This window comes from Podarcis vaucheri, assembly GCF_965113315.1.
Source record: "Podarcis vaucheri genome assembly, chromosome: 6".
Taxonomy (NCBI): Eukaryota; Metazoa; Chordata; class Lepidosauria; order Squamata; family Lacertidae; genus Podarcis; species Podarcis vaucheri.
The window spans coordinates 76557926-76578458 of NC_138764.1; the positions used below are offsets into that span (position 1 = coordinate 76557926).

At 42.9% G+C, this 20533-nt stretch overlaps 1 protein-coding gene across 2 annotated transcripts in view; it reads left to right on the forward strand.

Moving 5' to 3' along the window:
- The first annotated feature begins 6460 nt into the window (after positions 1-6460).
- Positions 6461-20533, forward strand: part of ACSS2 (acyl-CoA synthetase short chain family member 2) — a 58170-nt gene continuing 44097 nt past the window's right edge. Inside the window, exons 1-2 of one of the 2 annotated variants that reach the window (XM_082226025.1) lie at positions 6461-6704; positions 10751-10946. In XM_082226025.1, coding sequence (XP_082082151.1) covers positions 6572-6704; positions 10751-10946 — 329 coding nt within the window. In that variant the 5' untranslated portion in view covers positions 6461-6571. The remainder of the gene's footprint in view (positions 6705-10750; positions 10947-20533) is intronic. The other variant, XM_082226026.1, reaches the window with a different exon arrangement.

Sequence of the window (20533 nt, forward strand, 5' to 3'; positions counted from 1 at the left end):
TGGGCTGAGGTGGTGATGAGTGGGAGAGTCTGGCTGAAATGTTTGTGATGGAAATTTCCCTATCTCATACTCTCAGCATCCACTACCAAAATTTATTCTTGGCATGTGCTTACACACCACACAGTTAGAAAGGAACTTGAATATACAGGATCAAAGTAAGGAAGCATTTTTAAATTGTTGTTGTGCTTGTAAGTTGTTTTAGGTCACTTTTATGAAGAAAGAGAGTAATGAATGTAAATCATAACATCACACTGCTTGAGCTTGGAAGACCTCCTCTGTTTCTCCCAACACTCTTGGGTGTTAAGATTAGCACAATGAGTTTTCTTGAGAGTTCCTTCACCCTCTGAAGTGTGGGGAATGGTGTCCACAGAGAGGGCTTTCTCTGTGGCAGCCCCTAAATTGTGGAATTCCCTCCCTATAGACATGTGTCTAGCATCAACATGGTACAGCTTCTGCCATATGTAGAGGACATACCTTTTTGCCCTGATCTTTGGCACTTGAAATAAACATATTTTGGGACTTACCTTATTCTTCTGATCATTCTTCTAACTAATTTTAATACTTGTATTTGTTGTAACCTGCCCTGGGATGAAGGGTAAGAAATTCAGTAGATGATTATTATATGAATCCTCTACCTTTACATGCTGAGATCTAATTGCTCCAGCAGGTGGCAGATGCTCTACAGTGTGTTGATATGTCAAAGTTTATCAAGAAATCTGACTTTGCCCATCCTGGTGGCCTGTTGGGAAGATGTCTGTTGAGAGCTGCAGCAACTGTCTTTGTCTTAGGATAGGATCAAAGAGTGTATGTGGTCATTGGATTTGCTAAACACACAGGAGGACCTGAAGGAAAACAATGGGGTTACTCTCCCTGTTTCAAATACAGAAAGTGATTAGCAGGTCAGTCAGAGAGTCAGTGACTTGCTGGGGTATTTCTAGTTGTGCCCAGTTCCTGGAAGATGATGGAGAGTATATGGTGCAACTACCCTGCCTAAAAAAATCAATCAATCATGGCAAGGTCCTCTCTTTTTTGGCATATGTTGATTTGTAAAGTGCACAGTGAATTAATCAGGATTGGTGCTTTGGGAATCTGCAGCATCACAATTGACAGGCAAAGGAAGGAGTTAACAGGAAGGGGTGACCCAGTGACTTGTATATTCTGCAATTCTCACAAATGATATGCAAAAAATTATGAAGACAATTCATGATCCATGCTATTGTAGCTTACAGCTATGATAAACAGTGCACAGCCGTCAGCAGCAGCAACAAGAAAAAAGAGCTAAAAACATCAGAGCAGACAGAAATCTCTTTTTTAGATTAAATGGTCTTAACTCCAGGAAGAAAAATATGAAACAAACAAGAAAGAAACATGTAAGTGTAATCCCAGGACAAGTTATTTCCCTGTTAATAATTTGCGGCTAGCTTATTACAAAATGTAGTGTGATATTAGGCAAGGCTTATTTTAGCCAAGGTGTTTGGCTGAACATAGTAAGGTTATCTCCAGGCAAAAGCTTCTCATCTGCTAAAAAGAGAATGGCACTCTGAACCTAAATATATTTACTTTGGAAGAGGACCCATTTATTTAAGTGGAATGTACTACCACATAATGGTTTTAGGTTTATGGCTGCAGTTAATGTGGGCTGACCTGCCTTAGGGAAGTAGCATAAGTGCTACTCTGCTGGTAGAGACAGAGCTATGCCAGTAGAATGACACAACTAGCAGAAGGCAGCCCTGTATAGGAAAGCTTTTTAAGGTTTAATGCTTTACTATGTTTTTATATATGCTAGAAGCCGCCCAGAGTGGCTGGTGCAATCAAGTCAGATGGGAAGGGTACTACTACTACTACTACTACTACTAATAATAATAATAATATGCGAATGGAACTCTTGTGGTATTCCAACAGCAACAATAAAAGCCCTCTTGTTGGCATATTCTACTGGTAAAGTAACAGCAACAGAGCAAGCATAACCCAGGTGGGGATGTGAGTGCGTCATGGGCATAATGTAGTTATGTCACATCCTTCATTGCAACAACACATTCACACTGACTGCACAACTTTGCAACATGTAAAGAGCTGGTGTATGTAATTTCCTTCCCATGGAAGTCAGTGGGAGGGGATTTTATTTTATTTTTTAACTGTGCCCACTTCCTTCTATGACAGCAGAGCTTAGAATGTGATGTCACGCAACACCTCCAGCAGGGCCCTGTCTGCACTACACATTCAAAAGAGTATCATGCCACTGTAAACGGTCAAGGAGGCTTCCTAGAAATAATCCTGGTAACTGTATAGTTTATTAATGCTGCTGAGAGCTGTCAGGAGACCCTTATTTCTCTCACAGAGCTATAGTTCAGAGTGCTTTAACTATCAATCCCTCTCCCCAAGAAACTCTGACCAGCAACGGTGACAATGGGCAGTTCCACACCATACATTTAAAGCACATGCAATGCATATTTAAAGCACATGACTTCCTCCAAAGAATACTGGGAACTATAGTTCCTCCAAAGAGCTATGATTCCTGACACCCTTAACAGACTACAGTTCCCGGATCCTTTGGGGGAAGTCATGTGCTTGGATGTGCTTTAAATGTATGGTGTGCATTTGCCCTAAGCTCCCTGCTGCTGCTGTTGACCTACTTGCTCCAGGCAAGCTCTGTACCCTTGTATGCTCCATGTCAGACAGCTATTTTGTGAAAAGTGTTCCTAACCTGCTTCCGGTGACTTGAGGGACACGGCGACTACTCTTCTGATGCCTGTCAAATCAATATCCAAGAGACGACCTGGCAATACTACCCATGCCTTTGCTTTTTTATGATCTCATCTGTTCCAGATGCTGTTCAATAAAGGCTTTGGCATTGCCATATGGGTTGTTTCTTTGTCACATTAGAGTGGGTAGAGAAGGAGCCCTTTCCCATATCCAGATGTGAGCTGGCCTCAGGACAGAACTTGGAGGGGAATGTGCAAAGATCCTGGTGGGCTCAGTCAGTGGCTTGTTTTTTTCTGTTCACACCACCACAGGTGCCCAGTCCCTGACCTGCTTGTCTGTGCAGAAAGCAGAAGGGCACAGGTGACTATCACACTGAAAGTTGAACAGACGATTCCCCTGGAAACCAAAAGTTGGAGAATGGCAGCTGGCAGCTCTTGTAGTTCAAGAAGACAAGGAGGGGATCACACCATGCCAAAGTACAGGTCCGTGTTCCTCAAACTCCCCACTGTTGCCACCACAGACGACTTGAAATTTACTGAGGGATTTGGCAGACCCCTTAACTATTGTTCTGCCTTTCCATAGCAATTGTTATGTTCTGTGCTGGATACTTCTTTTATTGTATTTCATTGTGTTCCATGGAATTCAAATTGTAATACAAGATAAGAAATATAATAATATTAATATTTGCATAATATTTTGATGCAATGGATGCACCATCTCCCGTCTTCAACCACAAATACACAGACACACTGTAGACCAGCTGAATGAGGCTCACAGACCACTGGCATTCCATGGATCACAGTTTAAGAACTCCTAGTATAGCACTCTGCTATGAAGCACTGCTAAGAAGATGTCAATGAACTTTCCTAACTTCCAGGTTACTACTGTCCAGCATTAACCTGGCCTTGACTGCTAGGAAGCTGGTGCCAGGCTCTCCATTGTGAAAGAAAGGTGGTATGATTTTGAACTGCATCCTGTATGTGAATCACGCCATTGCTGAGTCATAGTTCTGGAGAGAATGATCTTTTCTCAGGCGCAGTGTGCCAAATGTGAATTCCTGGGTCCAGCCTCATTGAAATGTTGGACAGAGGGTGCTGCCAGACAACCTGTTCATTGAGCATTCTTTCTGATTTGTTTGGAGGGAGTTTAGATGGTGTTGGCCATTTAATGAGCATTCACTCCAATTTGTTTGTGGGGAGGCTAGACTTGTGTCAAAGCAAGTGTTATCCCACACTACATATTCCTGTCACTTTCCTTATTGCCAAAAGCCCTGTGATACTTCTCTCCATCACAGCTGGCAGCTGAATCTTACTCCAACACTGGCAACAGGATAGCATCCTCCAAGACACCTGAAGGCTAGTTTAGGGAGTGCAGTACTCCCCAAACACAGCTATATCTTCCTACTGAAAGGAGTGGCTGGGGGCTGCTGCTGCCCGAGGTGCTTGCCTCATCAGCGAACTCTGCCTGATGGTAAGGCTGTTGTGTTTTTCATTTTAAATGTGAGGCTTACATTTATTTATTTTTAATTCATTTATTTACATTAGTTTTGTGCTATGAACCTTAAACTTTTCTCTGTTGGCTAGGCAGTAAATTCAATGTTGAAAGGGTTATTTGCTGTGTTTTTTCATGATTTAGCAATGTTCTCATGGCAGAAACAGCAGGAGAGGCTCAGCAGGACTTTATATATTTTGACTGTTTGTAGACCGATTAATATACAAAATTTTACTTAAATGGGGTGTACAGAAAACTAAAACAACAAATGTTACAGAAATGCACAATAAAACCATTACAGTGGTACCTCGGGTTAAGGCACCAAGGTTGATGGAACTTCCTTAGTCTGTGTCTCACTCTGCTGCTGTCCACATACACACACACAGTTCCAGGCCACAGCACATTTGATTAGGATAATTTCTCCGGAAGCCTAAAGAACAGCAAATGGGAGGCCCCCTCCATGCACAGTTCTTTCTCTGGCCTCTGAGCACCTATCCTCCAGCTACTCTATGTTAAGAGTCCTGACAGTGCTAAACTACGGCTTAGTGCAAATGCATGAACCTGAAGACTCTTGGAGAGGAAGAGATCCTGTCTGCTCTGCTTCTTCTCTAGTCTGGCTGCTGCTGTGCTACTGTTAGCTAAATCATGGTTTGGCTTAATGTGCCATCCTCCTTGCTGGAGGAGACCAACCATAAACCTGGATTTGGACAACATCACATGCTAAGGCAAACCATGCTTAGCTTGCGGTAGTGCATAAGTAGCAGGACCAGGGGAGGAGCACAGTGGCCATCTCCTCTCCAGAAACCCTCATATTTGCATGTTTGTGCTAAGCTATAGTTTGGCAAGCATGATGTGTGAACCAACTCAGGTGTTGCAGTAAAAACAAGAGATTCTTGTGATATCTTTAAAACTACATATTTTTCTTTGCACCCATATGCATCATAGCTGTCAACGTTTTCCTTTTTTAAAGGGAAATTTCCTTATTCCAAATAGGATTCCTCGCAAGAAAAGGAAAAAGTTGACAGTTATGATATGCATATATACCTGCCAAATGAAGACTTCACTTCATAAATCTGATTAAATGAACTCCAGTTCATTAAACCTTATGCTAAAACAATGTTGTCCTGTACATAATTACTCAGAAGATAGCCCCTTTCAATTCAGCAAGACTTAACTTTTAGGTAAATATACACAGGGCTGCAGCCTAAAGTTTGAAAGCTTTGAAGGTGCCACAAGATTTGTTATCATTGTATCAAAGGCGGTTTTGTGCATGGGGGTGGCAGCTGTATGGTGCAGCTTGTGAGGAGGGGTCAGTTAGAAAAATAGCATATAGGAAGGGGTAACCCGCTCCCCTGGCGCTGTGGGCTAAAAGCCTCAGCGCCTAGGGCTTGCCGATCGAAAGGTCGGCGGTTCGAATCCCCGCGGCGGGGTGCGCTCCCGCTGCTCGGTCCCAGCGCCTGCCAACCTAGCAGTTCGAAAGCACCCCCGGGGGCAAGTAGATAAATAGGTACCGCTTACCAGCGGGAAGGTAAACGGCGTTCCGTGTGCGGCTCTGGCTCGCCAGAGCAGCGTTGTCACGCTGGCCACGTGACCCGGAAGTGTCTCCGGACAGCGCTGGCCCCCGGCCAATAGATGTGAGATGGGCGCACAAACCCCAGAGTCTGTCAAGACTGGCCCGCTCGGGCAGGGGTACCTTTACCTTTACCTTTAACCCGCTCCCCTAACTCCTGACAATTAGAATTGCTCCCTTTGAAACTTCTTATTTAAATAAGATCCTATCCCAAGCTAATTTGGTCTTTGGGCATTTGAAGATGCTTTGGAGGGCAGAAGCAGTATCTCATGTTTCAAAGTTGTTCTCTTTATGGTCGAGCACACTTTTAAGGACCCACAGAAGAGAACGTTCAGCCCAATCCTGTCCAAATTCTAAGTTCCGCCAGGACCTACCTGTGGCTGCCACGCGTGTCCAGAAACACTGCCTCGTGGTTCTACTTCCTCTCATTTCATCCTTAAAACTAGGCTAGGCCGTAACTGGAATACTTGGCTCAAGGTCGGGCAGTGAACTGGGGGGAGGTTAGAACCCATCTTTGCCTCACCTCTGTTTGAGGCAAAGGAGCAGGCGGGAGCTGCGGCCTGAGGCCAAGGCGGGCCTCCCAGCAGCAGCAGCGGCGGCGGCTCCAGGCTTGGGCGGAGCTTGGCGCGGCTCCCTCCCTTTCCCGCCGGCGCCTCCCCGGCTCCTCCTCCTCCTCCTCCTCCTGAGGCTGGAGGAGGCGGTGCCACAGCGGTGTTTCCTAGTCGAAGCGCCCGCCGCCTGCTCACTCGCTGGCCGCCCGCCGCTTCAGCGCCGTCTCGCTGTCTCTCTCGGCTGGAGCCCGACGAGATGGTGTTGCCCGACGAAAAGTGCGCCGCCGGCGGGGTGTACCGGGTGCCCCCGGACCTGGCTCGGGAGGCGCATGTGCCTTCCTTGGAAAAGTACCGGGAGCTTTACAGCCGCTCGGTGGAGGAGCCGCAGGGTGAGCGAGGGGCCAGGCCCCGGCGCGGCGCGAGGTTCCCGGGCAAGCTTCGAAGCCAGCCTCCAGGCCCGTGCCGCTCGCCGGCCGCCGTGCCAAGGGCGGGGAGGAGGCGGCGGCTTGGCAGGGGGAGAGCGGCCGCCGCCGTGTGCGAAGTTTCCCAAGGGCGACTTGGTCCGGGTCCACATCTTCGCCTTCCTCGTGGGCTTGCATGGCTCTCTCTCCTCCACGCCCTTTCCGACTCGGCGCCAGCTCCGTGTTGATATGCGCCGCTGCTCGGCCCGCAGCTTTTAGAGGAGTCCCTCGGGGCCTTGTGCCCTTGCTTGCCCCGGTGGGTGGTACCCTCTGGACGGGCTGCTCAGGTTGCTGTGCCCCATTCGGGAGCCTTCGGGTAGTAACAGGTGTGGCGGCAACCGACGCATCTCCCTGCTCGTCTTACTTTGCCCGGGTGGTCCGTCCCCCCCCCCCGCGCGAATGTGCACGCGGTGGGGCAGCCTTCGTGGGCACCCCAGCCTCATGTCAAGGCTGTTGCATGCTAATGCTCGCAAGCATTAGCGTCGTGCCAGTTACAAGTTTCCGCAAAGATACAAGGCAGAGTCCTCCTCTGCTGTTGAACTTCTCTGTTGGAGACTGAAGCAAGGGATGCGTCTAAGCTCAATACTTGGGAGGCCAGGGGTCCTGTGTTGTAAGAAAGCGACTGTGTTACTTGGAAGACAGTACTGTATTAGCACATTGGGTGATGCCCAACTGTGTACATGAGTTTTCCTTGTAAATTCCTAGAGCTTTGCTACTGCTTTTGCAAGCATGCCAAGCTCAGCAGACTTTTCCCTTGTGGAAATGCGCGGCGCTGAGCTAACATTGCTTGATAATTCAGTCACGGATATGTGCTAAATGCACAACACCTGGGCTAATTTCCCCCAAAATATGATCATTGGCTAGATGTTACGCATGGTAAGCCCTCTGTGAGTAGTGGAAGAAGGTTGTAATATTCTTGCAATTCTGCGCTCTTTCGCGCTCTCTCTCTCTGTGTGTGTGTGTGTGAGAGAGAGAGAGAGAGAAAGATTGATTGACTGATTGATTTGTGAGGCCTGTGTCCATATTGTGCAAATTCCTGGGCTGTGTTAGCTAGCAACAGGACCTGACCTGAATCATATTGTGATGGTTCTGGGGCTTCCAAGAGTGTTGCATGGGATATATGGCACTCTCCTAGTGTTGCATAGGGACTGGTTTGCCTTTGGATTCCAGAACTGTGGTAGTAGTTGGACAGACAAGGCAAACAACATTTGAGTTTTATTTGTAGAGGAAAAATCCTTGGGAAAATGTTAGTATCACCATGTCATCTGGGGAGAGTGTTGTATAGCAATAACTTCAGCAGTACTATTGTCTACTATTGTCTACACTGATTGGCAGATGCTCTCCAGAACTCTTTCAGCCCTACCTGGAGATGCCAGGGACTGAACCTGAGACCTTTCACGTGCGAATTGTATGCCTTACCACTGAGCTGTGGCCCTTTGCATTTAGCATTTGGCAATCTGGCAGTACCAAAGTGAAGGATTGTTGAAATGGTGAATCAGACCACAGAACCACATTTGTGTTCTCATAGATATAAATGCATGCTTGTTAGGGACAGTTCTAGCCAGTATGGCACTTTTGCTTCCTATTGGGGCTTTTGGACTAGTTCAACAGGATGCATACATGTGAAAATGCCTGGTCAGATTGGGTTAGTTGTGTAGCTGACACTAGTTTAGATAATAAATCATACATTCTCACCTTCATTATCCCAAGCCTCTTATTTGAATGCTTATTACAAGACTTCTAACACTGGAGAGAGAGAGAAATTCTTTCTATCCCTTTGAGTTCTGTGGGTATAAAGTTGCCAGTGTTTAGGGAGTACTGAAGTTTTATAGCAATATGAAATACAGTATTGTAGTGCTGATTTAGTGGAGAACAGGTGAACCAGTGGTGAGCAGTAAAAATGATGGGTGCAATTTATATTTGTACAGTTTGGAGTAATTATAATTTCTAGGAGGCTCTTGCTGGAAGTGGTCTACCTAGATGGCTGCTGTCTTTTCATTGTTTTATGCAGATACAATAATTATGCTTTTGTTAAAGAAGTCACAACTTCAGATGTGCTCAGCTGCATGGTTACAGCAGTGTACTTTAAAAAGGCAAATAGGGGCTGACGGACTATGGGAAGTGTCTTAGCTCAATGGTACAGCATCTGGTTTGCATGCAGTATGTTCTAGGTTCAATCCCTGACTGGGAAAGACATCCCACCTGAAACCCTGGAGATCAAGTGCCAATCAGTATAGGAAATACTGTTCTGGACAGATCAATGGTTTGACTTTGTATAAGGCAGCTTCCAAGATAGTATGGACAAGCATTCCTGGATTCAACCTAACTGATCTAAAATTTACTGGGTTGAAGTGCTGTCTGTCTGTTTATGCCTCAAGCACCCAGGTATATTCAAAGAAGTAGTGTTTGGCAGATTTCCATATGTGACATTTCTCTAACCTTCAGCATGAGGAAGTATCAGGGGCCCTTTGTGTCATTAGTACAGAAGTTGTGGTATACTGTGCCAAGATACAATCTAATGTATCAATGCTGCTCTTGTGTAAATTTTGTGTATATTTCTCAAGCTGACACAGTGTTGGGGTGTGTTTCTAGTGACTGTGAAAGACACTTTATTTAATCAGGATTTTATTGGACATTATTTTCGGTCACAAACTCCTGATTTTTTTTGTATTTGAAATTTCCAGCCTTGTATCAGCTTTAAAGGCTAACAGATTTACTGTTTATGAAATAAGTTTTTGTCAACTAAAACATGCTTCTCCCACACCCAGTAAGGCACCCAAAGGTTGGGAGGTTTTTCTTGTAACAAACTAACTAGCCCTTTGGAGTGTGGGGATGTTTCAAATACAGTATTTCTGCATGAAAACAGAAGAAGTCTTGTCTAAAGCATGTGTGTGTCAACATAGATTAAGTAAAAGAGTTTTCTAGTAACAGCTTCTAGAGGAGAAGTAGCTGTGTTCATCTTTTGCATTAAAACCAAGAGTCTTGTGGCACCTTAAAGCCTAACCAGTTTATTCTTGCATAATTTTGTATGGACTACAGTCCATTTTTCCAGATGCTAAAAGTGCTATCCTTAGTTACAGGTAATGCATATCTGGGAGTTTTTTGGGTGTACGATGAGGAGGAGGAATTGTAAAGTAACAGAAAACATAAATGCAGAAAAATATCTGATGATAAGTAATTAACAATGGCAATTCATGAAACAGTCGCTGATAAACAGATACCCACATCTGCCAGCCAATTAGCATGCGTAGTATGTAAGAAATCCATCGTCATGGTTCAATCCTCAAGTGATGGCATTGAATCTCTTGATATATTGTAATCTAGCAGTCTCACTAGCAGTTTTCTTTTGAAGTTTCTTTGCTTTAGTCTCTCGCAGAGTGTCCTGAGAGGGTGAAATGTACCTTCTTCTGACTTTCCTGTATTTTTGGTGCCAGGTTTTGTTTCTTTTTGTTTTTTTCTTTTTGTTTTGCATGGAGACTGTGCTGCTTGTCATGCAGGATGTGAAAGGGGATTGGTGGCAGATGTTGGCCTGTATCACTTTGGAAGATGGGCAAGGGAATGAACCCCAGATGCTGAGGATGGCATTATTAAATTCTGCATGAGAGTTGCCAGAGTAGCACAATCCTATGCATATTAATCAGAAATAAGTTCCACTTATTTTCAGTGGGGTTTACTTCCAGGCAATTGTAGGATTTCAGCCTAAGTCTTTCCCCTAAGTAAAACCAGTTCAGCATCTGCCTTGTGTTCATGGGCATAGCCAGGATTTTTGTTAGGGGAGCAGGCAGGCCTTTTGTTGCAGGGGGAAGAACCTCAGTTTGCTATGTATTTTATTGATTTTTATTGATTTAGGGGAGCAGCTGCCCCTCCTTGCCCACTCTTGGCTACGTGCATGCATGTGTTGGTACCTTGAACCAAATAGAATGGTCTTAAGTTTGAATGTGGTGTTTTATTTCTTTATCTTTTTTATCTTGCAGAATTTTGGGGAGACATTGCCAAAGAATTTTACTGGAGGAGCCAACATACTGGACCATTTCTGCAGTACAACTTTGATGTCACAAAAGGGAAAATCTTTATTGAATGGATGAAAGGGGCTACAACCAACATTTGCTACAATCTATTGGACAGAAATGTCTACGAGAATAAACTTGGGGACAAAATAGCTTTTTACTGGTAACATTCTTATTTCAATCAAGGAAACCCTCTTGTAAACATAGAATTAAGAACAATTCTGTGGTATCATTGTGTGTTGGCAGCCGAGTATAGAGACAGGAGACATAAATCACAAGAGAATGAGGATTGTGTCATTAGAGCAGTATTGGTGAACCTGAAACCCTCCAGATCCTTTTGGACTCCAACTCCCATCAGCCCCAGCCAGCATGGTCGGGGATCAAGCATTATGGGAGCTGTAGTCCCCTAACATCTGGAACTCCACAGTTTCCACATCCCTGCATTACCGTGATCGTGACTGGAAAAAAGTCTACAAGGCACACATTTTTAAAAGGCTAAATTTTAGGTTTAGTTTTAAAAAAATATCTTTGGTACAGCCTTTGCCAGCTTGTTGCCCTCTAGTTGACTTGTTGCATTTGGGAGTTATACCATGGTGCTTTTAAAATGCTAGCTCTCTCCCACCCATGAACAGAGCCTGACATTGTGAAGTTTAGATGCTTGATTGAAGTGCAGAAATTCTAAGGTGAAATGTGGCATTTGATGCAGGAAGTATTCGCTACCCTCATCCAGGAAGTACACCAAACTTCATTAGCATTCACGATACCGCTCTGCTTTTTGCCTTTTTCCAGGAGACTCATAAATGTGATATCATTTTTTCCCCTTTGCGTAATAGTGCTCAGTCTGTTCCTGTGCCAAGGGACACTAATGCAATTTATTTCCTTTCTGAGACAGTTCTAGTTCCTTATTTCTTTAATTAGCTGTTACACCCTTTACAGGCCAACGGAAAAGTCAGAATTCACTCCACATTTCCTATCTATGTTACTAAGAAGAAACCCACACTGATCTTCCTGGGAGGTACTCCTAAGCAAGTGTACTGGGCTTGCAGCTGTCATAATATTAGTGCTTTAGATGCAGGCCTTTATCTTCTGAATAGGCTTCATGGTTCAAGTGGTGTTGTGCCTTTGGTTTGGTCACATTGTTTTCTGACTATCCTAGGATCAAGGTGAGGGCTATAAACAGGCTGCAAAAAATACATATTTTGTTAAAAAATCAGGTGAAGTTTCAGAATCTGGATTTCATAGCTGTTCCAGTGTTACTGTCAGGCATTCATTTGTGAGCTTATATTTCAGGTATGCTGCTGTACTTGGTTGCAGGCTGCAGAGAATTGCTCTGGTGTCCCTTCTGATCCTGTTGTGCCACCTTAGTGAATCCCTAGGAGGAGTTTCCTTTGCATTTTTGTAAGAGATTCTGCACCACCCTGTGTTACATTGTGAACTTGTGCCTGAACTTAATGGTGTAACTTCCTTAGATAGGCATTTTACTGGGACCTACTGCCAGTGTTAATATTCTTGACATTCTGCTCACTGTGGGCCATTGCAGATGCTGTGAAAAGTGTGAGACAGATGCATACTGTTTGATGCTCTTAGAGGAGCAGTGTAATAAATAGCATACAGATCTGGATCAGACTGCAGGATTGCACCCTTCTCTATTCCCCACCCTCTCCCTAGAGTTCAAATTTGGGCTCCTGGGCCTAATTGCAGTTGACTGTTCTGTCAGCAGCAATGTTAACTGTTAACCAAGAGTCCCACTTAACCCAGGATCTGAAGTCAGCTTCGAGATGGTTTCAGATCATGAATGAAATAGGCATACTGGTTAATGCTTACCTGGTAACTGTCAATATTGATATATGGTCAGGCTGTTATGTTAGGCCAGTAAGCAGGAATTCACTCTCAGGCGGTAGAGCATGAGACTCTTAATCTCACGGTCGTGGTTTCAAGCTGCACATTGGACAGAAGATTCCTGCATTGTTGGGGGTTGGACTAGATGACCCTCAGGGTCCCTTCCCACTCTGCAATTCTATGATTCTATAAGAAGAAAGAATTAAAGGAAAGGAACATGAAATCCTATAGGCTGCCCTGAAGGTTTCTCCTCCTTAAGCAGTCACTGGCATTAATTATGCAGCAGTCCTGTGAAGCAAAGCACTGTTGGACTTTAGTGCAGGTAAAGGGAAGTTATTGCTAGCAGTTTGTTTTTTTTAATTGTTTGGTCTGGTTAGCGATCAAGCATCTTTCTTGAACTTCTTATTGCTTCCAAGAGGAAATGAATGAAATAGTAACCTTTTTCATTCAAGGGGCTGTGTTCCATATAGGGAACCTCCCAGAGGCCACATGGCAGTGAGAATCAGACCAGAGGCAAAAAGCAGGTGGAGCAACAGATGCTGCTCTTAAGTAGATGGCATTCCATCCATGAAAAAGCCAGAAGTTTCTATGCAGACAGGTGCATATGGCTCTCTCCATCCAGGCAGGCATCAACACAATTCAAGGACACATTTTGGCCAGGCAAAAGCACTCAAGCAGGGCTAGTGAACTGTGTGGTCTGGCTAATGGCCATGGTATAAGGAGAGTCCTTAAGGTACCCATGCCCATTCTTGAGCAAAGAAACTTCAGAGTGAAACTCCAGTACAGAATTAACCCATATCAATAAATTCAATTTAAACACCTGTGACCTAAATCTATATACTAGGTTTCCATCCCATCAAGATGTTAAGTGGCATTTGTCGCATGAAAACTTGGGCTATAGTATGTATTCATTTTATTTAACACAATACATAAAGCGCTTGTTTGTAAATAATAATAAATTAGTATTTTTTAATTTTCTTATACCACACCTCATGGAATTTCCATCATGTGGTTCCCAGGAGGTCTCCCATCCAGGCAGTGACCAGACCTGTACTTGCTTAGCTTCAGACCATTCTCTGGAATTGTTGCTACAGACTAACCTGGCCACATCTCTGGGATTTGTTTACTATATTCTGTTTTGTCTCTCCAATTTGATGTTTTGTAAATCTACTTCTCATTGTGTTGGTTTCTGTTTGGGGACTGTACTTTTGTGTCCCAGATTTTTGCCTACCATTACAACAAAGACAATGACAGCAATTCCTGTCCTCCTGTATCAGGGATGGGGAACTGGCTCTGTCTGGACCTTTATCTCCACACACCCTTATGGGCCACGTGTCACAAGTGTGCAGGAATGCATATACCAGAGCATATTTCTATTCTTTTTCTTTTTTAAAAAAGAATGTATCCCTTTACTTCTAACTCAAAAAGTTGAAAAGATATGAGTTTGAAGCCTTGGTGATGATAAAAAGAGTTTCCAAAGCATGAAACCACTCTGGTTGCATATGGGCCAGGAGTAACATTCGCCACTATGGCTTATAAATTAGACTGAGGTTCTCTTTCTCTGGTATGTAAGGAGATAAAATGCCTTTATCTGGAAGGAAATCCCAGAAAGGGCTTTTGAGATACAATCTGACATCTAAGATAAGGATTTATGTTGGAGCGTAAATCTGGTGCAAACCAACATGAAGACCTTATCGCTTTTTCAGATTCCCTTTTAAGGGTTGCTGTTTGCCCTGCAAACACAGAAAGATACTGCAGAGAAGATGGTTCTTTGGTTCAATCTAGACAATAAGTGAAAAACCAGCGAACAGCCTTGCATTCCTGTTTTTTAAAAAATAAAATGGAACCATGAAAAACTAATAAGTAGTAGAGTGAGGGGAGGGGAGAAGCCGATTAACCCTTACACTTCCTGCCACTTATACATACAAAATTGCCCATCCCAAGCTGCTATTCTACAAGTGTTACATGGTGCAAGAGGTGAAGTTGGGCAAATGTTGTCGAACTGGAAACTCCACAATGTATTTTTGAGGTCGCCTTTGAAATTTGGGCTATAGCACTCCTATTGTCACGATAAGATTAGAGCTTGGGTTTTCTTCAGTATTTTCCAGAGTTCACTAAGCCAATCCATGGCTTGATGCAAGCACAGGAGTGTACATGCCCCTGGAGAGGAGTTTGTGGCCATTTCACTCCACCCTAGTCTTTTGCTACACCATGCTAACTCATAGTTTGGCTCAGTGTGTGGTCTAAACCTGGGTTTGTGGTTTAGCTCTCTACAGACTAACCATTAGTTGCAAGTATGAGGTGTAAACCATGAGCCAAGTTATTTTGTTAGTTAAATGAGCTGTAAATCATGCTAAATAAAAAGCAAAACGCTTACTTGGAATCATCTGTTTGTTTCATTTCAATAATCCATGCCAAATAATGGTCATTAGTTGAGACCTGATATTGATCTGATCCTTTGAACAGTGTGTAAAATTGAATTTCAGTATTCCTTGTTTTGTTTTGCTGATGTATATTAAGTCTTGGTTCAGCCTGAAAAGAAACTGCTGTTTCTTGATGTGTATGGCATTTATTTATTATACAGTATAAGCAAAGCGGCATTCTAACTCTGCTTGTGTTAGTTACCCTTTTAAGTTTGTGCTTTGAACTCTAACAATAGCTTTAACTGAGGTTACAGTGAGTCTTTCCCGCTAGCCTGAGTTGATATGCATTATGAGCATCGGATGAACAATGTATGAGGTGTAACAATAGAGGTGTCTGGCATGTGGATGTTTTTAGGTGTAGGTTTGTTGGTTGATCTCCACTATAAAATACTGTCACCTGTTAGGCAATATAAATGCATTTTTAAAGAAAACAAACAAGCAGTTTCAAGGTCCCATTCTTCTAGATCCATACAAACTAACAGCTGTGTAAGATCAGAGCATTGGAGCAATGCGTGGGTCTTAAATTCACCACTTTCTGACGCTAGGGCGCATGAGAGGAAAGTAGATTATGTCCTAAATGTGTGGCCACTGCCAAAAATTTAGCAAATTTCCCCTGCTTTTCTGTAACATTTAGTACAACTTGTGTCCTGACATTAGTGTTGTGTACTTTGCCTGCTACTACTGTTGGCATTCTGTTTAGGTGACAGCTGTGCATGGGGGGAAAAGCAAACTTTTAAACCAGTTATGAATGGGTGAAACTAAATAGGACACTTTATTGCCTTCTGATTCCATTTCATTATTACACGGTCTTACAATTTTGGTAGTGTTAGAATAGTGCCGACATCATTGTGGTATCAATACACAAAGAGTGGTGGACGGAGACTTGGTACGTTTTCTGATGTTACACTTCTTATCCGTGAATGCCTATTTGCCTTCCTCCTGGCTTGTTGCTGCTTCCTTCTCAGCCACCCGAACTGCTAAGACCAAACAGCTGCTGTGTTCTACTTCCTTGCCACAGGATATTACAGATACTGCATTAGCAAACCTTGATTTGACTCTTTCCACCTTTTCCTAGCCCCTCCCATCTTTTGCCAAATCTTCTAAAGAGTTTTGCTAACAGCCTTGGACTGCTTTTCAAATAGTTTTCTGCAGTACAGCTGCCTTCTAAAGATTTGGCTTTTTTTGCATGTGTCAACAGGACGCAAGACAGATAATACCATTGTTTTGCTTTGGGATGACATTTCATCTGTTCTGAAGTAGAAATATAACCTGCAACTTTTAATGTATGTGTTTGGCATATATTTTTTCTTGCTCTCCATAATTAGCTGTCTTCAGAATTCTAGTTCTTGCAAGATCTCATTACATAAATTGTATTTCATCCCCAAAGATACCTGCCAAGACTAAAATTGAGTAAGAAGCCAGCCTGACTAATGTAATAAGATTGGGAGCATAGATGTCTCATATGCTGATTAAATTGGAGCTCCAATTCAATTTCTAGAAGCATGTACATGGTGTTTGTGAAGGAACTTTCCTACCGAAGAACTTCTTTAAAAGGCCACATGGCTAGCTGACTATTGTATTGCTGTAGGGTGCTGTAATTGAGAATGGATGTAACAACAAGCAGTTGGTGTTGATCTTTTGTGGTATTGAGAAGTTGTACATTCATGCACTAGCTCATCAGTTAGTCTGGTAACATGAATGGTTATGCCTGATTGCAATTTGCAAGAACACACCTGGGGAGAATCCCTTCCTTATTCACAGGTAGCTTATTCACAGTGTATGTGCTTGTCTAAGCCATTTTGAAATGAATGGGAGTTGCACAAGATTGCAACAAAGTGCTTCTGCAACTCCCATTCATTTATTAGTGCATTGGTACCTCGGGTTACAAACACTTCGGGTTACAGACTCCACTAACCCGGAAGTAGTACCTCGGGCTAAGAACTTTACCTCAGGATGAGAACAGAAATCGCTCACCAGCGCGGCAGTGGCAGCGGGAGGCCCCATTACCTAAAGTGGTATCTCAGGTTAAGAACTGTTTCAGGTTAAGAACGGACCTCTGGAACAAATTAAGTTCATAACCAGAGGTACCACTGTACCAGCAAAGGATTTTTCAGCATCTGCAGATGGTAGGTAGAGCAATTGGTGGGGGAAAGAATAAACAGGCTGATGTTGCAGCTGTTCTGAACTTGTAAGAGTTCACAGAAATGGTTTTGTCCTTGGTTCGTAGAAGCACACTGATTTTCAAAAATGTTGATGTTGTTGAGTTCTTGGTTCCGCTTATTTAAAAGAAATGCCAAATCGCAGTAAATGCCTTGAAAGCTGGTGTACTGTGACAGGGCAGTGCATGATGTACTGTTGTGTATCTGAAAAACCCTAAACCCTCTTATGGGCAGCCTTGGAGCAGTTGAGGTTATTTCACATCTATTATTATTGCTAAATCTTGGTGATTAAAAATGTGGGCAAAGTGCCATATTCTTACAGAGAGCTGGTTTTTCCAGCATTTCTGAGCTCCCTATACTGATATTGGTGAGTCTGTTAGCTGTGTTGCCAGAGTGACTGAAACCACCTGCACAGATGTATGGCTATGGCGGTGCAGGTTTCATTATATAACTCTGGGATGATTTTCTGTTGCTCCACCTGTAGTCCCAAAGCATAAGATTAGTGCATTTATATTTTTTTACCATCTACTTGATTTGTGTCTGTGCCAGATTTTTTATGTTTATTGTTGTGCTATTGCTGAGTTGGTTTTTTTAATTGATTTCTGGTTTTATTGAGTTGCATAGTGTGTTACTTTTACTGTGTATGTTGCTCAGAAAATGTCTTTTTATTAGGCTGCTCATAAATTGAATAAAATAAATGAATATAAATTGGAGGTATAAGTTGTATGCCTATAGAAGTTTGGAAATCACCTGGAAGGCTCACACACGGCCCAGATGGATCATATGCGACACTGTGCAAAACTGAATTACACTCATGAAGTGAAAATTATGTTTCTTAATGGTGGATATTTAACTCAGAAGTTAAAAAGAAGGGACATTTTGATCTTCAGTGTGTTGTTTTAGCCATGTTCGTTTCCAGCATATTGAATGGATTGAGAATTCCCTATGATAAACTACATATATACATCCATATGCAAAAGGGTGATTGGAGGAGTGGGAGAAAGCCACTTTGTTCTGCAGAACAGTTCTGGGATCTTGGGCCAGATGTGGAGGACTTCTGCACTCACGTTCTGGAGCCATTTTGGAAGATTTCCTCTATGTTCCATCTGGGCTCTGTGAGATGATCTGTCTTGGGAAATATGCAAACTTCCAGCTACAGTGTGTTGCTTGTAGAGAAGTAAAATATTTTGCTCCTACTGGTGCTAAGTTCCTGCACAACTAATAGAACTGAACAGAATACATATGCATGAGTCCAGCATGATGGACAACTCTCTTATGACAACTCTCTATACATTTGGGGAAAGAAACTGGGAGGGTTCTTGAAAAAGCTGTTAGCTCAGCATCAGCGGCCTCGTTCAATATTATGCTGTAGAAAGTGGTCAATGAGGGTTGGCCAGAAAAACAGAGTGCAATTTGCTTAAAAGGTTCGGGCGGTTCTTTGGGACTGTAAACTGTCAGTGTCCCAGAATTGCTTTTAATTAAACAAATGGTCTTATGTTGTGATGAGCTGAATCTTAATGTAAAGGTGGTGAACACTAAATCACATGGGGAAGCAGTGGTGACATATTGTTGCTAAAATTTTACCATAAGGAGGCAGTTTCATATTGTAAAAGTGTTGATGAGAAGTGGCATGCGATTGCACATAAAAAATGGCTGGTGAAAGTGGCACTCTTTGGAACTATGCTACAATGTGCTGCTGCATATTAAATGGCTTGCTTCTTGGAGCCCTCTCCTTGTGGTTGCATTTCAGATGGCTGCTGTGCCTGTTGTTTATTTTATTTCCTTTCACCAAATTTATATATCTCTTGATGCAATCATGTCAATCATTGGGGGCTCAGTTTTTGTCTATGCAACATATTATTATAATATTTATTTATATCCCACATTTTTCCCTGACAGGGACTCAAGGTGGCTTACAGATAAAATAGAAACAGCTAAAATAGGATTAAAAAATAATTAAAAAGCAGTTAAACATACAAACACACACGTGTGTGATCTATCAAAACATACAAAGACAACTTACCCTTTTTGCTACTTTTTTGCTAATGGTTTTCAGCTTTCTGAGTCGTCCTACCCACCAACTTAGTTTCCCATCACATATTTGTAAGGTAGAGCAGTTGTTTCTGTTGAGACCAACCTTGTGTCCCAATATTGAGTCTCAACCTGCCAGTTGAAGGCGCCGTGTACTTGGGGGAATTTCTCTGCATTGTTACTCTGACGTTACTGAAATATATACTGTATCTGACAACTAGGAGTTTGCATTTTGTTTTTCCCTGCAATGCCTTGAGCCAGGATAACAGGCAGGAGTGCACTAATGTTTAGGATAGTTTCCTAAACAAGTTTTCTCTGCTACTTTTCTTTAAAAATAGGTGTGCCAAAACAGGCCTACTGTATTAGCACAGCACTGTATAAGAACTACAGTACAGTGTGTAAAGAAAAAAGAATCTAACTATGCAGGCATTTTTCTTTTTAGTTTGGTTCCATGGGCATTTGTGTATTAAAATGTGTCATTTATTCAAAACTAAAACATATTATGTAACACCCAGCAGATGGGCTGGCTAAACGTATGCACTGCCTTGTTTAAGCTCCAGTGTTTTGGAAAATGGACAGATGAGCAGAATAGTGGACAGGTGAGTCTTGCAACAGGCTCTGATTAAAAAGTAATGTGTGCTGGAATTTTTTTGCTGAAGTCCCAACAGGAAAACCCCCAAAACGCTTTTGTATCAGATGCCAATAAGGCTATTAGCAGGAGTGCCAGGGGATGGGGGAGTGCCATAATGCATGTTTTGCAATCCCTTGGTAGTTGGGCCAGTGCTGCCTCTTAGGCAGTTATATGTCATTGTGCAATTGTATCCTTTTCACACAATGTGGTTGGCAGTTCATAATGTTTAAACAACGGTTATTCTTCCTTGATTAATTAAGTCGGTACAACTATAGGTATTTCTCAGTGACGCCTACGACTTGATTTTTCCTGATTTTGGGACACACAGCTTGAATGGACTTGGTCTTGAGATCGACAGTGGAAACAACATTCTTGGCTATTTTATTTGGGCTCTCACAATAAGATTTACGATGAAGTAGACCTTTACAGTTTGATGAGCTGGCTCCAGAGGCTGGTGAAAATGAGGGAACAGCCCTAGAGTGGCTTATCTCTTGGCTTATCTATGGAAAATTATATCATAGAATCATAGAATTGTAGACTTGGAAGGGAACTCAAGAGTTGATCAGTCCAACATCCTGCAATGCGGGAATACTGCCCATAGCCATCCCTGGGTAGACTTGAACAACTAACCTTCTGGTTAACAGCCAGACCCACTGACCCACTGCGC